This window comes from Ranitomeya variabilis, chromosome 5, assembly GCF_051348905.1.
Source record: "Ranitomeya variabilis isolate aRanVar5 chromosome 5, aRanVar5.hap1, whole genome shotgun sequence".
NCBI classification, from domain to species: Eukaryota; Metazoa; Chordata; class Amphibia; order Anura; family Dendrobatidae; genus Ranitomeya; species Ranitomeya variabilis.
In genome coordinates this window covers 121427414-121441473 of record NC_135236.1, presented here as the reverse complement: position 1 = coordinate 121441473, position 14060 = coordinate 121427414, and the positions used below count along the sequence as shown (strand labels likewise).

The 14060-nt window shown below is 43.8% G+C and overlaps 1 protein-coding gene across 1 annotated transcript in view; it reads right to left on the bottom strand.

Moving 5' to 3' along the window:
* Positions 1 to 278: 278 nt before the first annotated feature.
* Positions 279 to 14060, bottom strand: part of ADRA1A (adrenoceptor alpha 1A) — a 234300-nt gene continuing 220518 nt past the window's right edge. The window contains exon 3 of the mRNA XM_077263152.1: positions 279 to 1265. Within this exon, the coding sequence (XP_077119267.1) occupies positions 751 to 1265 (515 nt within the window). The 3' untranslated portion in view covers positions 279 to 750. The remainder of the gene's footprint in view (positions 1266 to 14060) is intronic.

Sequence of the window (14060 nt, the reverse complement as noted above, 5' to 3'; positions counted from 1 at the left end):
AAATTGGAACTCATTCCTATTTTATCCTTATATTATCAGTTGCTATGCCCTTTTCGCAAAGACAATTTTCTTAAATGAATAAATTGTGCGCCATTTTGTAATTCTCTGCCAGCGTGATAACTAAACTCATTGTAGGAATTTGTACTTTGTGTTCTTTCATATATGAAATTATCCAGATGATGAACTCTCGAACAACCCGGTACAGCTACTCATAATGAAGACTTTGGATAACCGAAGATACACAACTTTGGCTGAAAGAACCAATGACACTATTGTTTGTGATTGTGTTTATTGCAAGTGAATTGCAGATGGAAACTTAACTATCCAAAACTAGAATTGGATGTTCTCCACCTGTACAGAGTGCACAGCACATGTTGATTCGCCACAAGCCTTAACTGGACATAGATAGTACAGCGTCGGCCAATTAGTTAAGTTTCCAGATGACTTTATTTTGGAATAAGATAGCACCATGGAGGCTTTTAAAGCAAGTTTTTATTCAATGCATCCACATCCCTGGTGCAATTATAGCAGCATTGTTCATTACTAGTCAAGATTCAAAATGTTGAGAGTATAAAAAGTCAATAGTTAAAGTGAGGCTCAGATCAGATACAATGGAATGTAGAGGCTGCTGACTGGAATCGAACGTTTTGCACAACCATATTGAACAGAAATACATGGTCACTTCCATTTCACATGCAGCACATGTCTATGAGTATTGGAGTTTACATCGATAGTTTTGACCTGTTATTCTCAGACGGGTTCTCCATTTTCACTTGTGGAGATTTTATGTATTTTTATTGTAGGAATATTATGACACGTTCGGATTTTCTCTGTGCCGATACAACAGCAGGTCCGTAAAATTGACTTACTGCTTGTCCTAGCCGTTGAACAGTTTGAAAAGTCCTTTGGTGGCCCATATGGAGACGATGGACTTGGCATTGGAGAAAAATATTTCCATTCACAGACTCCATCAGTTTTTGTGATCTTGTAGAACGTTTCTCCAGAACCTACTGGGATTCGCACAACATCCCTTTGCTCCTCTGGACTACGATGCACTGGGCTGCTCAGGATGTATCCCGATGAGTACTTACTCGAAGCCTGTCTCCTATGAGAGCAGCGACCATGCAGAATGTTCTGGAAGGCCTTCCTAAACTCACGACTGGAACATGGGTAGATAACTGGGTTGATGCAGCTGTTAAAATAACCCAGCCAAAAGGTTATTTTAAAAATAGTTACAGATGGTTTGGCTGGAGGGTAAAGCGAGCCTGTAAAGTAAGCAAAAATCAAGTCAGAATGACCATGTCAGAATTTAACTAAACAGATCAGCATGCATTTATTGAACTTATAGAAAAGATTTTAGTCTATTGCTGTTCATGAAACCCCAAGGGTATGTTTCCACGGTCAGGAACCGGCAGCGCTTTGGACGTAGCACATGTCCACTGCATCCAAAGCGCTTCCAGCTTTTGAATGCAGGTGATTCCACATGTGTTCATTGAACTGTGTGGAATCACCGTGTCCAATACATTGAACGGGAAATTTATCATGCGGAGATAAATTGACATGCTGCTGTATTGAAAGAAGCGTTGCATGTCCGTCTCCGCAGGGACGACAGAGGCGTCCCTGCATGCATATTGGAGATGGGATTTCTTCAAATCCCATCCACTATGCTGTAACATCTGGCCGCTGCGGGTTTGACGCTGCGGATGAACGCAGCATCAAACCCGCAGCTTTTACTGACCGTGGAAACATACCCCAAGAGTATGTCCATCTGGGAATCATCTGCTGTGGATTTTGTGGAAATGTTGCACATTTACTGCAGAATTCAACCTTTGCATTGCAAAGCATGAAACCAAGAGTGGTAATCCACAGACTAAAAGGACATATTGCAGACAAATCTGCAGCGGTGGACAATTTTTAGATATTCTCTGCACAGCATGTGGATGAGATTTTGTAAAATTTCATCCACAATGCTGCTACTATTTTACGATGTGGATTTTCCAACCTAACAATTCACATGAAAACCCCTATCCTAAAAATTTATGCTAAAAGTTAAAAAAAACATTCTTGGAAAAACATATACATTGTGGTCTATCTACTGAACTGCATGGCCTGAAGAAGAGGTTCATAGTGTAACTCTCTATAGTGTATCTCTCTATTTTTTTTAGCCATGTATCACCCTCCCAAGCATAAAACAATGGGGGAGCTTTGTTAAAGCTAATTTTTAGATAGTGCTTGGACTAGGAAGCCTTGAAATGCACCAGATTTATCACAGTGGATAATTGTAGTTGAGAAATTTGGTGCATTTTTAGACTGTCTAGTCTTGTTGCCTTCCTTTGAGCCAGACATTTTCAGCAGAATTTAGCAGCTCAGTATTGCTCCTTTGTAGGACAAATCTCAAAAGCTCAGTGTATCAAACACAAATATGGTACTTGTGCGTTTCGCATAACAATTCGCCATTTTTGTATCCGTCCTTTGGTGCTCTCTCACATTCCAGGCTAGATATTTTGTTAAAAGGGAAAATCCACATTGATATATGATATGTGGTGATGGTATGTCACTGGCATGTCATAAAAACGCTATTGGTGCAAGTCTCTGAGTTTGGAGGACGTTTCCAAGGGGCCTTAACAAGAGCCTGAATTCCTTTGACATAGTTAGAGATTTCAATGACTGTAAATCACTGTCCCAATCCTTTTACTTCGTTCCCACAGAAAATGAGGTACGTTTTGGTTTATCAGTTTGCTTCTCTATGTCTTTTTCATACTTGATGCACTATACAGCATCCTAAAGTATAAAGAGACTAGAGTTGAAGTATGGTACATTGAGGCCAGAATAACAGAGTTTCGGAGGCAGCGGGAAAATGATGGAATTCTTGTAGAATAAGGCTAGTTTCACACTAGCGTTTTGAGGAGCTGCGGAGGTCTGCAGACATCCTCCGTGAAGCCCCGCCCTCGGCCGCACCTCAGCCGCTAGCTCCGCCTACTTCTGCATGCGGCCTGCATACCTATCTTTAACATTAGGTACGCAGGTCGTGCTGCTGTATGCGGATGCTTCCGCATGCGTCGTTTTGACGATGCGGAGAAAAAAAAATTGCTACAAGCTGCGTCCTACACTGGTCGCCGCATCGTCAAAGCGACGCATGTGGAAGCAGCCGCACAACCTGCATACCTAATGTTAAAGATAGGTATGCAGGCCACATGCAGAAGTAGGTGGAGCTAGCGGCAGAGGTGCGGCCGAGGGCGGGGCTTCACGTAGGAAGTCCGCAGCCCTCTGCAGCTCCTCGAAACGCTAATGTGAAACCAGCCTAAGAGGCATAAGCAAGGCAGTTCCTAAACTGTTAGTTTGTACTGCTAGGTAAACACAAGGAAGGTTTTCGGTATTATATTATTTAGGGTTTACAGCTGATTACCTATTATTACTGTAAAGTAAGTTACGTTGTAAATATGGTTTGTATTGTAAAATAAAATCTTTATATTTTACGTTCTAAAATAATAGATATTTTGGTATCCACCAAGTACCTTGGATGAGTGATGTACAGATAACCCATTTATTGAAGGACATCAGTTACGTGCTCCCAGCATTGCACTTCAGAGGGCTATGGTCATAAGTTGTGATGAATGGGGCCCTGAACCCCCATTCAGGGATTGGTTCAAAAGCACTAGGCACAAGCTACTTATTGTACCTCCTGGAATGACCAAGACTCACTGGAATATTCTACATGGTCCCAGTTAGAGCATCAATTAGCACCCACTTGCCATGTTTGTGACTGTATGGTTACAGTTGGGCAAAAAGATTTGCAGGACCCTGGGTCAGTGATCATGTTGATAGTCTGTGTCCATGGGGCCAGAGTCCTGTGAGCCTCCTTCTACCTGCCAATATTCACAAGGCCTTGTCTAATTAGTAAGCCAAACTTCACAACCATGACATCATTATGGACCTACTAATCAGAAGAGACGCTAAGTATGTCAGCAGGTAGGAGGCCGTTCGCTGGGCTCTGGTCTGGCAGCCATGGACAACCAATATGACTACTAGACCAGGGGCTTGTGAATCATTTTGCTCAACACTACATATTTTGCTTCCTGGCCACCTATGTGGTGAAGTATGTAATTAGAACATGGCTTGTGGCTGTAAATACGACACTAAACCAGAAATTCCCATGTCTATTTCTGTGTTCAATAGCATAAGATAAGCACCTTATTAAGAGCATCTTATGGGGGCTCGTTATACAACAATTATATGAATACACAGCTCTAACCTCTATTCTCAAAACATAACCTTTTCTATTTTAATCCTGACCCTGTAAGGATCCAACATTTCAAAAATAATTCCTTAAACACAATGTAATCATTACTATAGTCTTGATACAGAATTTCCTTGATTTGATCGATGTGATATTTCATGATGGATGGAATGGTCATGACAAAACACAATCCTCAAATTAAATTACTAGCGGTGGAGGTCACATGCATTGCGCTAAGCAATCTCTTGTAGTCATGTTATTCTTCTAAGTGGATGATCACGTAGGAGAAATTTCATTTTACTTTGGTTACAAGGAATGAAAACTTGCTGCTGTCAGTCTTTGTACAGATGAAAATAGAAATCACTAACTGTCTTGCGTGTTACAAAGCAGAATTTATGATGTTTGGACAAGTCATGCAGAATATAAAAACATAACAATATAGTATCTAGTTCTTAATATTTATCACTTTAGGATGGTTTCTGTTAATGGGAAAAGTTTTACTAAGAATATTGCCATATCCGAGGTTATTGCATTTGTGGTTTGTTTGGTTATACACTTAAAAACAACAACAAAGTAATATAAGATATATTATCATATCTAATAGATACCTGAGAAATTAGATAGCTCCAGTAAAATATCACTTTATGTAGTATTTCATTGGACTATTTTCCCTTTTTTCACTTTCATAGAAAGAAATCTGGGATCATTGGACAGATTTCACAATGCAAACTGCAAACATTAGTAAGTAGATCTTTTAGACTTGATGAGAGCGGTGTACTTAGTTTGAAGATCCATGCTAGAAAAGTTCTTGAACGTTTTGTTCCCTGCAATTTAGGAGTCCAGTTCTACAGAGCTGAGATGTCAGGACTCCTTATTAGAGATGAGTGAACCTGAACAGTAAAGTTTGGAGTCCGTACTGAACACATACTGTTCGGGCACGGACACCGAACATGGACTTCACCAGGAAGTCGTGTTACTATTTGGGTTTGGCTGCCCGAACACCAAGTGTTTGTTGCGCTGTTTTGCACATGACATGATACCTACGATCACAACTGCGCGCTCACGCTGTCTTTTGACCGCATGGGAACTGCGGCTCTTTGACTGGGCTGTCATGCACATGACAGCGTGGCATACACTGGGTGTTCGGGACCCCAATTAAAGTGAATGGAGTCCAGGTTTGGGTTCGGGTCCGGGTACTGTTCTGGTACCTGAACCCAAACTTTTTGTAACTCTTCGGCCGAATCCACCAGACCCGAACATCCAGGTGTCCGCCCATCTCTACACTTTATGTATGTGCCAATTTACATTAAAGGGAACGTGTCACGAGAAAACATCCTTTTAATTTGATGAGGTTTTAATGTTAAATGTATTTTTTTTATTGATTTATATTTTTAGTTTTCATATCACTACCTACAAATATAAAATCCTGCAGTTTTCACAGTGGGAATTGGGTCTAATATTAGACCCATACTTCCTCTTCCTCCTGTGGACATTAGCATCAATAGACTGATTCATAGCATATTTGTTGTATAGAAATATAAGCTGGGCATGCTATAATCTGGAAAAAGGTCTTTGTGCAGGGAATGGAAGGTACTGACCTGTATCATCGCCTATTGTGAATGGGGGATATGTATTATCTCCTATGTACAGAGGTGTTGCCTGTCATTGTCATCATTTCTGTGATGATAAAGAAACTGCTGAAAAGTCTACTTTATAGAAGAGAATGTTTGATTCTAGTACAAAACATCCTGACTGCTGTGAATATTGCAAGTTCTCATATTTTTATGTAAATGGTTATATGGAAATCTTCAAAAAAAAAAAATCAACAATTTTTAACCCCTTAGTGACCACCAATACGTCTTTTTACTGACCTGTGATATAACAGATTAGAATCCCCGGGGGGTTGACAATTATGTAGCTGTCAGCTATACACTATAGCTGACAACTTGCTGCATCAGCCACGATCAGTGTTGGTACCGACTATAGTGGTTTAACCCCTTAAATGCTGCTCTCAATGACTACAGCATATAAATGGTTAACAAAGTGTGGGGGCTTCCTCATTAACCCGATCAGCACACTGAGTTCTTGATCGTGTGGTCCTCATGTTTGCCATGGCACTTCGTGGCCAAATAATGCCCTGAAAGTCTGCCGGCTATAGTGACTTGTTCAGAAGTTCTCAACATTTAGGCTATGTTCACACGATGCGGTTTTTACTGCGGATCCGCAGCGGATTTGCAGCTGCGGATCCGCATCCTTTTTCCATGCAGGGTACAGTACAATGTTACCCAATGGAAAAAAAACCCCGCTGTTCCCACGATCCTTTTTTCCGCCAGAAAATCCGCGCTGATTTTCTGCGGAAAAAAAGAAGTACCATGTCAATTCTTTCTGCGGATTCCGCTGCTGTTTTCCACCTGCACCAATAGGAAAAAAGCAGCTGGAAACCCGCAGTGGAATCCGCAGAAGAAAAAGGACTGAAAACAGCAGTGAAAACCACCGCAGGTTTTGCACTGCGGTTTTCACAAATCAGGACCTGAAAAATCCGCAGGGAAAAAAGGATCGTGTGAACAAGGCCTTAGATGGAAAAAATAAATTTCTTCATTCCTGCTATGTTACTTTGCAATAACTTCCCTCTCCAACATGACTGAAGGAGAACTTACACGCCTCCTTTCCAAATCACACCTCACCACCTGTGCACTTGACCCCATCCCTTCCCACCTGCTCCCCAACCTCACTATCATGCTCATTCCAGCCCTAACCCATCTCTTCAACCTATCGCTATGTTCTGGTACTTTCCCCTCCGCCTTTAAACATGCCACCATCACACCCATCCTCAAAAAAGCTAACCTTGACCCAACTGCTATGCCCAGCTATGGCCCCATATCACTGCTCCCATTTGCTGCCAAAATCCTTGAGCAGCATGTCCATGGTCAACTTTCCTCCCACCTCTCATCTAACTCTCTCCTTGACAACCTCCAATCTGGTTTCCACCCCCACCACTTCACCAAAACTGCTCTGACCAAAATTACTAATGACTTACAGCCAAAGCTAACAGACAGTTCTCCATCCTCCTCCTTCTCTACCTGTCCTTTGCTTTCAACACAGTCCACCACTGCCTACTGCTACAGATTCTTTTTTCCCTCCGCATCAAAGGCCTTGCCCTGTCCTGGATTGCCTCATACCTTTCCGACCGCACATTTAGCGTTTCCCACTCCAACACTACCTCCTCACCCCACCCCCTCTCTGTTGGAGTCCCTCAAGGCTCTGTTCTAGGGCCTCTACTTTTTTCCATCTATACCCTTGGCCTAGGACAACTTATAAAGTCCCATGGCTTCCAGTACCACCTATATGCGGACGACACTCAGATCTACCTCTCTGGCTCAGATGTCACCTCTCTTCTGTCCAGAATCCCGGAGTGTCTGTCAGCCATATCCTCCTTCTTCAACTCTCGCTTCCTAAAACTCAATGTAGACAAAACCGAACTCATCATCTTTCCCCCATCCCACGTATCCCCCCTACCTGATCTATCTATTATGGTAAAAGGCATTACGCTCTCTCCCGCACCTGAAATCCGCTGCCTCGGGGTAACTCTCGATTCTACCCTGTCCTTCAAACCGCACGTCCAAACTCTAGCCACCTCCTGTCGCCTCCAACTCAAAAACATTGCCAGAATCCGTCCCTTTCTCAGTCCACAATCTACTAAAACTCTTGTGCATGCCCTCATCATCTCCCGTCTCAATTACTGCAACACCCTCCTCTGTGGCCTCCCCGATAAATCCCTTGCACGCACCACTCCAGCCTGTCCTCAACTCTGCTGCTCGGCTAATCCATCTCTCTCTTCACTACTCCCCTGCTTCACCCCTCTGCAAATACCTCCACTAGCTCCCAATTCCCCAACGAATCCTGTTCAAACTACTAACATTAATCTACAAAGTCATCCACAACCTGTCCCCTCCCTATATCTCTTAACTAATTTCCCACTATCTTCCCTCACGTAATCTTCGATCCTCCCAAGACCTCCTACTCTCCTCCACACTTATTCGTTCCTCACACAACCGCCTCCAAGATTTCTCCCGAATGTCCCCATCCTCTGTAATTCCACGCCTCAACAAGTCCGATTATCCACCACCCTTGGATACTTCAGATGGAACCTGAAAACCCATCTATTCAGGAAAGCCTTCAGCCTGCAATAACCATTCTACCGCCTCACCAACCACCCGAGCTGCCGCCCCATCAACCACCTGAGCCGCTGCCACCCCAGCAACCACCCGAGCTGCCGTGTCACCACCGCCAGAGCTGCCACCTCACCAACCACCTGAGCTGCCGCCTCACCACCACCAGAGCTGCCGCCTCACCACAACCAGTGCTGCAGCACACCAACCTACTGTCTCTTCCCCATTATCCCAAAGAATGTAAGTCCGCAAGGACAGGGTCCTCTTCCCTCTGTACCAGTCTGTCATTGTAAATTTGTTTACTGTTAACGATATCTATAACCCTGTATGTAACCCCTTTTCACATGTACAGCACCATGGAATTAATGGTGCTATATAAATAAATAATAATAATAATTCCTGAAAAGCACCTGTTCCCGACCTAGACAATGCCGGTTAACAGAGGAGGACTAGGCCCCAGCCGATATGGACAGAGGAGACACTCGTCAGCGGTCAAGCACCAAAGAGGCTCTGCAAATACCTGGCTAGAGACTCACTCCAGCCTGGGCCAGTGATCAAAAGAGACATGTGAGATGAGCAGTCACTTCCTGCACAGACTTATGGTACTGGGCATGGGGGGAGGGAGGGCTGCGGACCAGACGGGGTCCGGCTGAAGCTAGAGCGGCTCAGAGAATGTTGATAGACTTTGTAAGAAAAACATGCGGCTAGTGACACAGAACAGTGGAACTCCACAAGGCCCAGAAAGCCACAGAAATTTCCAGAGGCTGTTCCTTTCAAATGATGGGCTTGTTCCCCTCTAGTAGAATTGTTGGACTGTAGACTCGGAGCTGATTCCATATGCCTCTGTTATAAATTGCTGGTCAAATACTCTGTGAATATTGTACTTTTGTGATTTGTCATTTTCAGTATCCCAGTTTCTAGTTCACATTGTTAATACAATAACTAAATTGTTGTTTCCACCTGGCGCCTCCTCTGTTGCATTTAGTCACTTCCTTACACAGCTATGTGCTGTCTTATTTGCTATGTCTGGCCATGCATAGCTGCTCCAGTTCTTGGTTGGCACACACCACTGCTCCAGGCCAGGGGAAGTGGCCACTTATTATTAGAGAGTATACGGACAAAACACCAATGGCTTGTAGTTGCTGCTTCTGCTTGTTTTATCACAGAAGCGAGTGTTTCTGACACTTCTCCAGCCCTGTAAGCTCATCATAAATCAAGTCAGTGTCAGGTAAGTGCTCACCTGCTGCTGGCACTCCTGCATCACTTACTTGATTTATGATGAGCTCACAGGACTAACAACATGACAGAAACACTCCTGTGACAAAACAGGCAGGGGAATATATTACTTAAAAAAGCAGCAGTTGGAAGGCCCTGCTGCGTTGTCTGTATACTCTCTTATCAAAAGTGACTTGGACAGGAGTTGTGGTGTATGCATCCAAAACCTGGAGAAGCTCGGCATAGTCAGAGACTGTAAATAACAGTGTATAGCAGGGGCATATTTACAAGATTATATCAGAACAGGAATATTTTTTAACACATTCAATTGTGGACTTAAAATGTACTTTGTGGGATAAACAAAGCCCGGAAGCCACTACGCCCCCTGCCTGGAGAATGTGAAAAATTAGAGTGTATTTATTACAATCACAAACTGGCGATATACTTCAAGACATGAAACTATATGCTACTTATAAGCACCAAAACAACCCTACTCGCATAGCTAAATAAGATCAATTATATTTTCTAAAATGCAAATGGCTTTACTACGGAGCGCAGCTCCTGAGACACAGCGGGATTGTGCTGTTTACTGATTTATATGGTGACACAACCTTACATTTTATGAAAGCGAATGAAGCTGGGAATTTAATGTAATCTTCTGAAGTAGCACTGTTAAACAATTATAGATCTTCAGGCCTAGAGCAGAATAATAATGCATTTAGAGCCATCCCTTGCTCCTTCAGCTTCATATTGAAGGGCTTTACATATCTGCACTTGTTGGAAGGTCATAGGTGTAGATAAGGAAGGCTATTCTAAATGTCAATATAAAGACTGTACAGAAATGATCGAATGACAACATCTCAATAATAATAATACAAGTTTATGGATTTCTAGGATTTAGCTTTTCTTTAGACTCCTAGTGACTTTCTTATTTAGTCCATGATTTATTATTAGTGAATGAAAAAGCAATACTTATTATTATTATTATTATTATTATTTATTGTTATAGCGCCATTTATTCCATGGCGCTTTACAAGTGAGGAGGGGTATACATAATAAAAACAAGTACAATAATCTTGAACAATACAAGTCATAACTGGTACAGTAGGAGAGAGGACCCTGCCCGCGAAGGCTCACAATCTACAAGGGATGGGTGAGGATACAGTAGGTGAGGGTAGAGCTGGTCATGCAGTGGTTTGGTCGATCGGTGGTTACTGCAGGTTGTAGGCTTGTCGGAAGAGGTGGGTCTTCAGATTCTTTTTGAAGGTTTCGATGGTGGGCGAGAGTCTGATGTGTTGTGGTAGAGGGTTCCAGAGTAGGGGTGATACGCGAGAGAAATCTTGTATACGATTGTGGGAAGAGGAGATAAGAGGGGAGTAGAGAAGGAGATCTTGTGAGGATCGGAGGTTGCGTGTAGGAAAGTACCGGGAGATGAGGTCACAGATGTAAGGAGGAGACAGGTTGTGGATGGCTTTGTACGTCATGGTTAGGGTTTTGTACTGGAGTCTCTGGGCAATGGGGAGCCTGTGAAGGGATTGACAGAGGGGAGAGGCCGGAGAATAGCGGGGGGACAGGTGGATTAGTCGGGCAGCAGAGTTTAGAATAGATTGGAGGGGTGCGAGAGTGTTTGAGGGGAGGCCACAGAGCAGGAGGTTGCAGTAGTCAAGGCGAGAGATGATGAGGGCATGGACTAGGGTTTTTGCAGATTCTTGGTTGAGGAATGAACTGATTCGTGCAATATTTTTGAGTTGAAGTCGGCAGGAAGTGCAAAGGGCTTGGATATGTGGTTTGAAGGAGAGATCAGCGTCAAGGATAACCCCGAGGCAGCGAGCTTGTGGGACTGGGGAGAGTGGGCAGCCATTTACTGTAATGGATAGGTTCGTTGGGGGGGTCACGTGAGATGGGGGAAAGATGATGAATTCTGTTTTGTCCATGTTAAGTTTCAGAAATTTAGCAGAGAAGAAGGATGAAATAGTGGACAGACATTGAGGGATTCTGGTTAGTAGGGAGGTGATATCTGGTCCAGAGATGTAGATCTGTGTGTCATCAGCATAGAGGTGATACTGAAAGCCATGAGATTCTATGAGCTGTCCCAGGCCAAAGGTGTAAATGGAGAAGAGCAGGGGCCCAAGGACTGAACCTTGTGGGACTCCGACAGAGAGGGGGCGAGGTGAGGAGGTGGTGTGTGAGTGGGAGACGCTGAATGTCCGGTCTGTTAGGTATGATGAGATCCAGGATAGGGCCAAGTCTGTGATGCCAAGGGATGAGAGGGTCTGTAATAATAGGGAATGGTCCACTGTGTCAAAGGCAGCCGACAGGTCGAGGAGGAGGAGAACAGAGTAGTGTCGCTTGCTCTTGGCGGTTAAGAGGTCATTGGTGACCTTAGTTAGCGCAGTTTCAGTGGAATGGTGTGACCGGAAGCCAGATTGTAAGCGGTCAAAGAGGGAGCAAGAAGAGAGATGGGAGAACAGTTCAAGGTAGACGTGTTGTTCCAGTAGTTTTGAGGCATAGGGGAGAAGTGATATAGGGCGATAGCTAGATACAGAGGATGGGTCAAGAGAGGGCTTTTTGAGGATAGGTGTGATGGAGGCATGTTTAAAGCTTGAGGGGAAAACACCAGTTGTTAGTGATAGGTTGAAGAGATGGGTTAGGGTTGGGATGAAGATTATGGTGAGGTTTGGGATGAGGTGGGATGGGAGCGGGTCAAGTGCACAGGTGGTGAGATGCGATCTTGAGAGTAGAGTGGCGAGTTGATCTTCTGTAATGGTGGAGTAGTTGGTTTTGGAGGTGGAGGGTAGGGAAGTTGGGAGGAAGGGCTCTGGGGCTTGTTGACCAAAACTGTCTCTGATGTTATCAATCTTCTGCTTGAAGAATGAGGCAAAGTCTTCAGCAGAGATAAGTGAGGAGGGAGGAGGTGCTGGGGGACGGAGGAGAGAATTGAAGGTGTTGAATAACTGTTTAGGGTTGTGAGACAGGGAGGATATGAGAGATGAGAAGTAGGTTTGTTTAGCTGTGGCGAGTGCGGTCTTGAAAGTAGTGAGGGACTGTTTGAATGCGATTAAGTGGTCGTTGGAGTGGGATCTTTTCCATCTGCGCTCAGCAGCCCTGGAAGCTCGCCTCAGTTCTTTGTCAGGCTGGTGTGCCAGGGCTGTCTGTTGATTTTGCAAGCTTTGGTATGTGTAAGTGGGGCAGAAGATTCCAAAGCTACAGCTATTGAGGTGTTATATAGAGCGGCAGCGTCATCCGCATTGTGTATGGAACTTATGTCTGTGAGAGGGAGGAGGGATTCAGTACTTATACTTACAATACTTACTTCTATGTGACTATAGTTACTGTACTAATGAGATTATATTAGAAGGAGGCATTCCTTCGTGTCATGTATTTTTTTTTGTAGAAATTATTATTATTATTATTTATTGTTATAGCGCCATTTATTCCATGGCGCTTTACATGTAAGGAGGGGTATACATAAAAAAAACAAGTACAATAATCTTAAACAATACAAGTCATAACGGCACAGGAGGAGAGAGGACCCTGCCCGCGAGGGCTCATAATATACAAGGGATGGGTGAGGATACAGTAGGCGAGGATAGAGCTGGTCATGCAGCGGTTTGGTCGATCGGTGGTTACTGCGGGTTGTAGGCTTGTCAGAAGAGGTGAGTCTTCAGGCTCTTTTTGAAGGTTTTGATGGTAGGCGAGAGTCTGATGTGTTGTGGTAGAGGGTTCCAGAGTAGAGGTGATACGCGAGAGAAATCTTGTATACGATTGTGGGAAGAGGAGATAAAAGGGGAGTAGAGGAGATCTTGTGAGGATCGGAGGTTGCGTGTAGGTAAGTACCGGGAGACGAGGTCACAGATGTATGGAGGAGACAGGTTGTGGATGGCTTTGTACGTCATGGTTAGGGTTTTGTACTGGATTCTCTGGGCAATGGGGACCAATGGTTATTATTCTTTTAACCCCTACAGGAGCAGGTGAATTTCTTTGTCACTATATAATCCATGAGGTTGTCTTTATATACTTTCTTTAGGCAACATGTTTCATAACGTACAGGGAATGTTCGGTGAAAACAAGATATCATCACGCTACAACATGGAGTGACAGTACGCATGCTCCACTGCCACTCCAATCATTCCTTATGGGCATGCTGAGTGCTGTACTCAGCTTTTTCTGGCAGCTTCGTAGAAAATACACGGAGCAGCAGTCGGGCACGAGCTCTGTCGCTCCATTCTAATGAGGATAAAAGTGCCTCATTGGGGATAAAAAATCCCTGTTCTGTGTCAGTGCAGGTCCCAGTGGTTGGTCTGGTCAATAAGTTATCAACTATATAAATAAAGGCTTATTCTTAAAATGATAACGAGGACTGTTTTCTATACATAGATAATCATTCATATGTGCCAATACTACCTATTTTTTTAAACCTACACTGATGTGCAACTGTC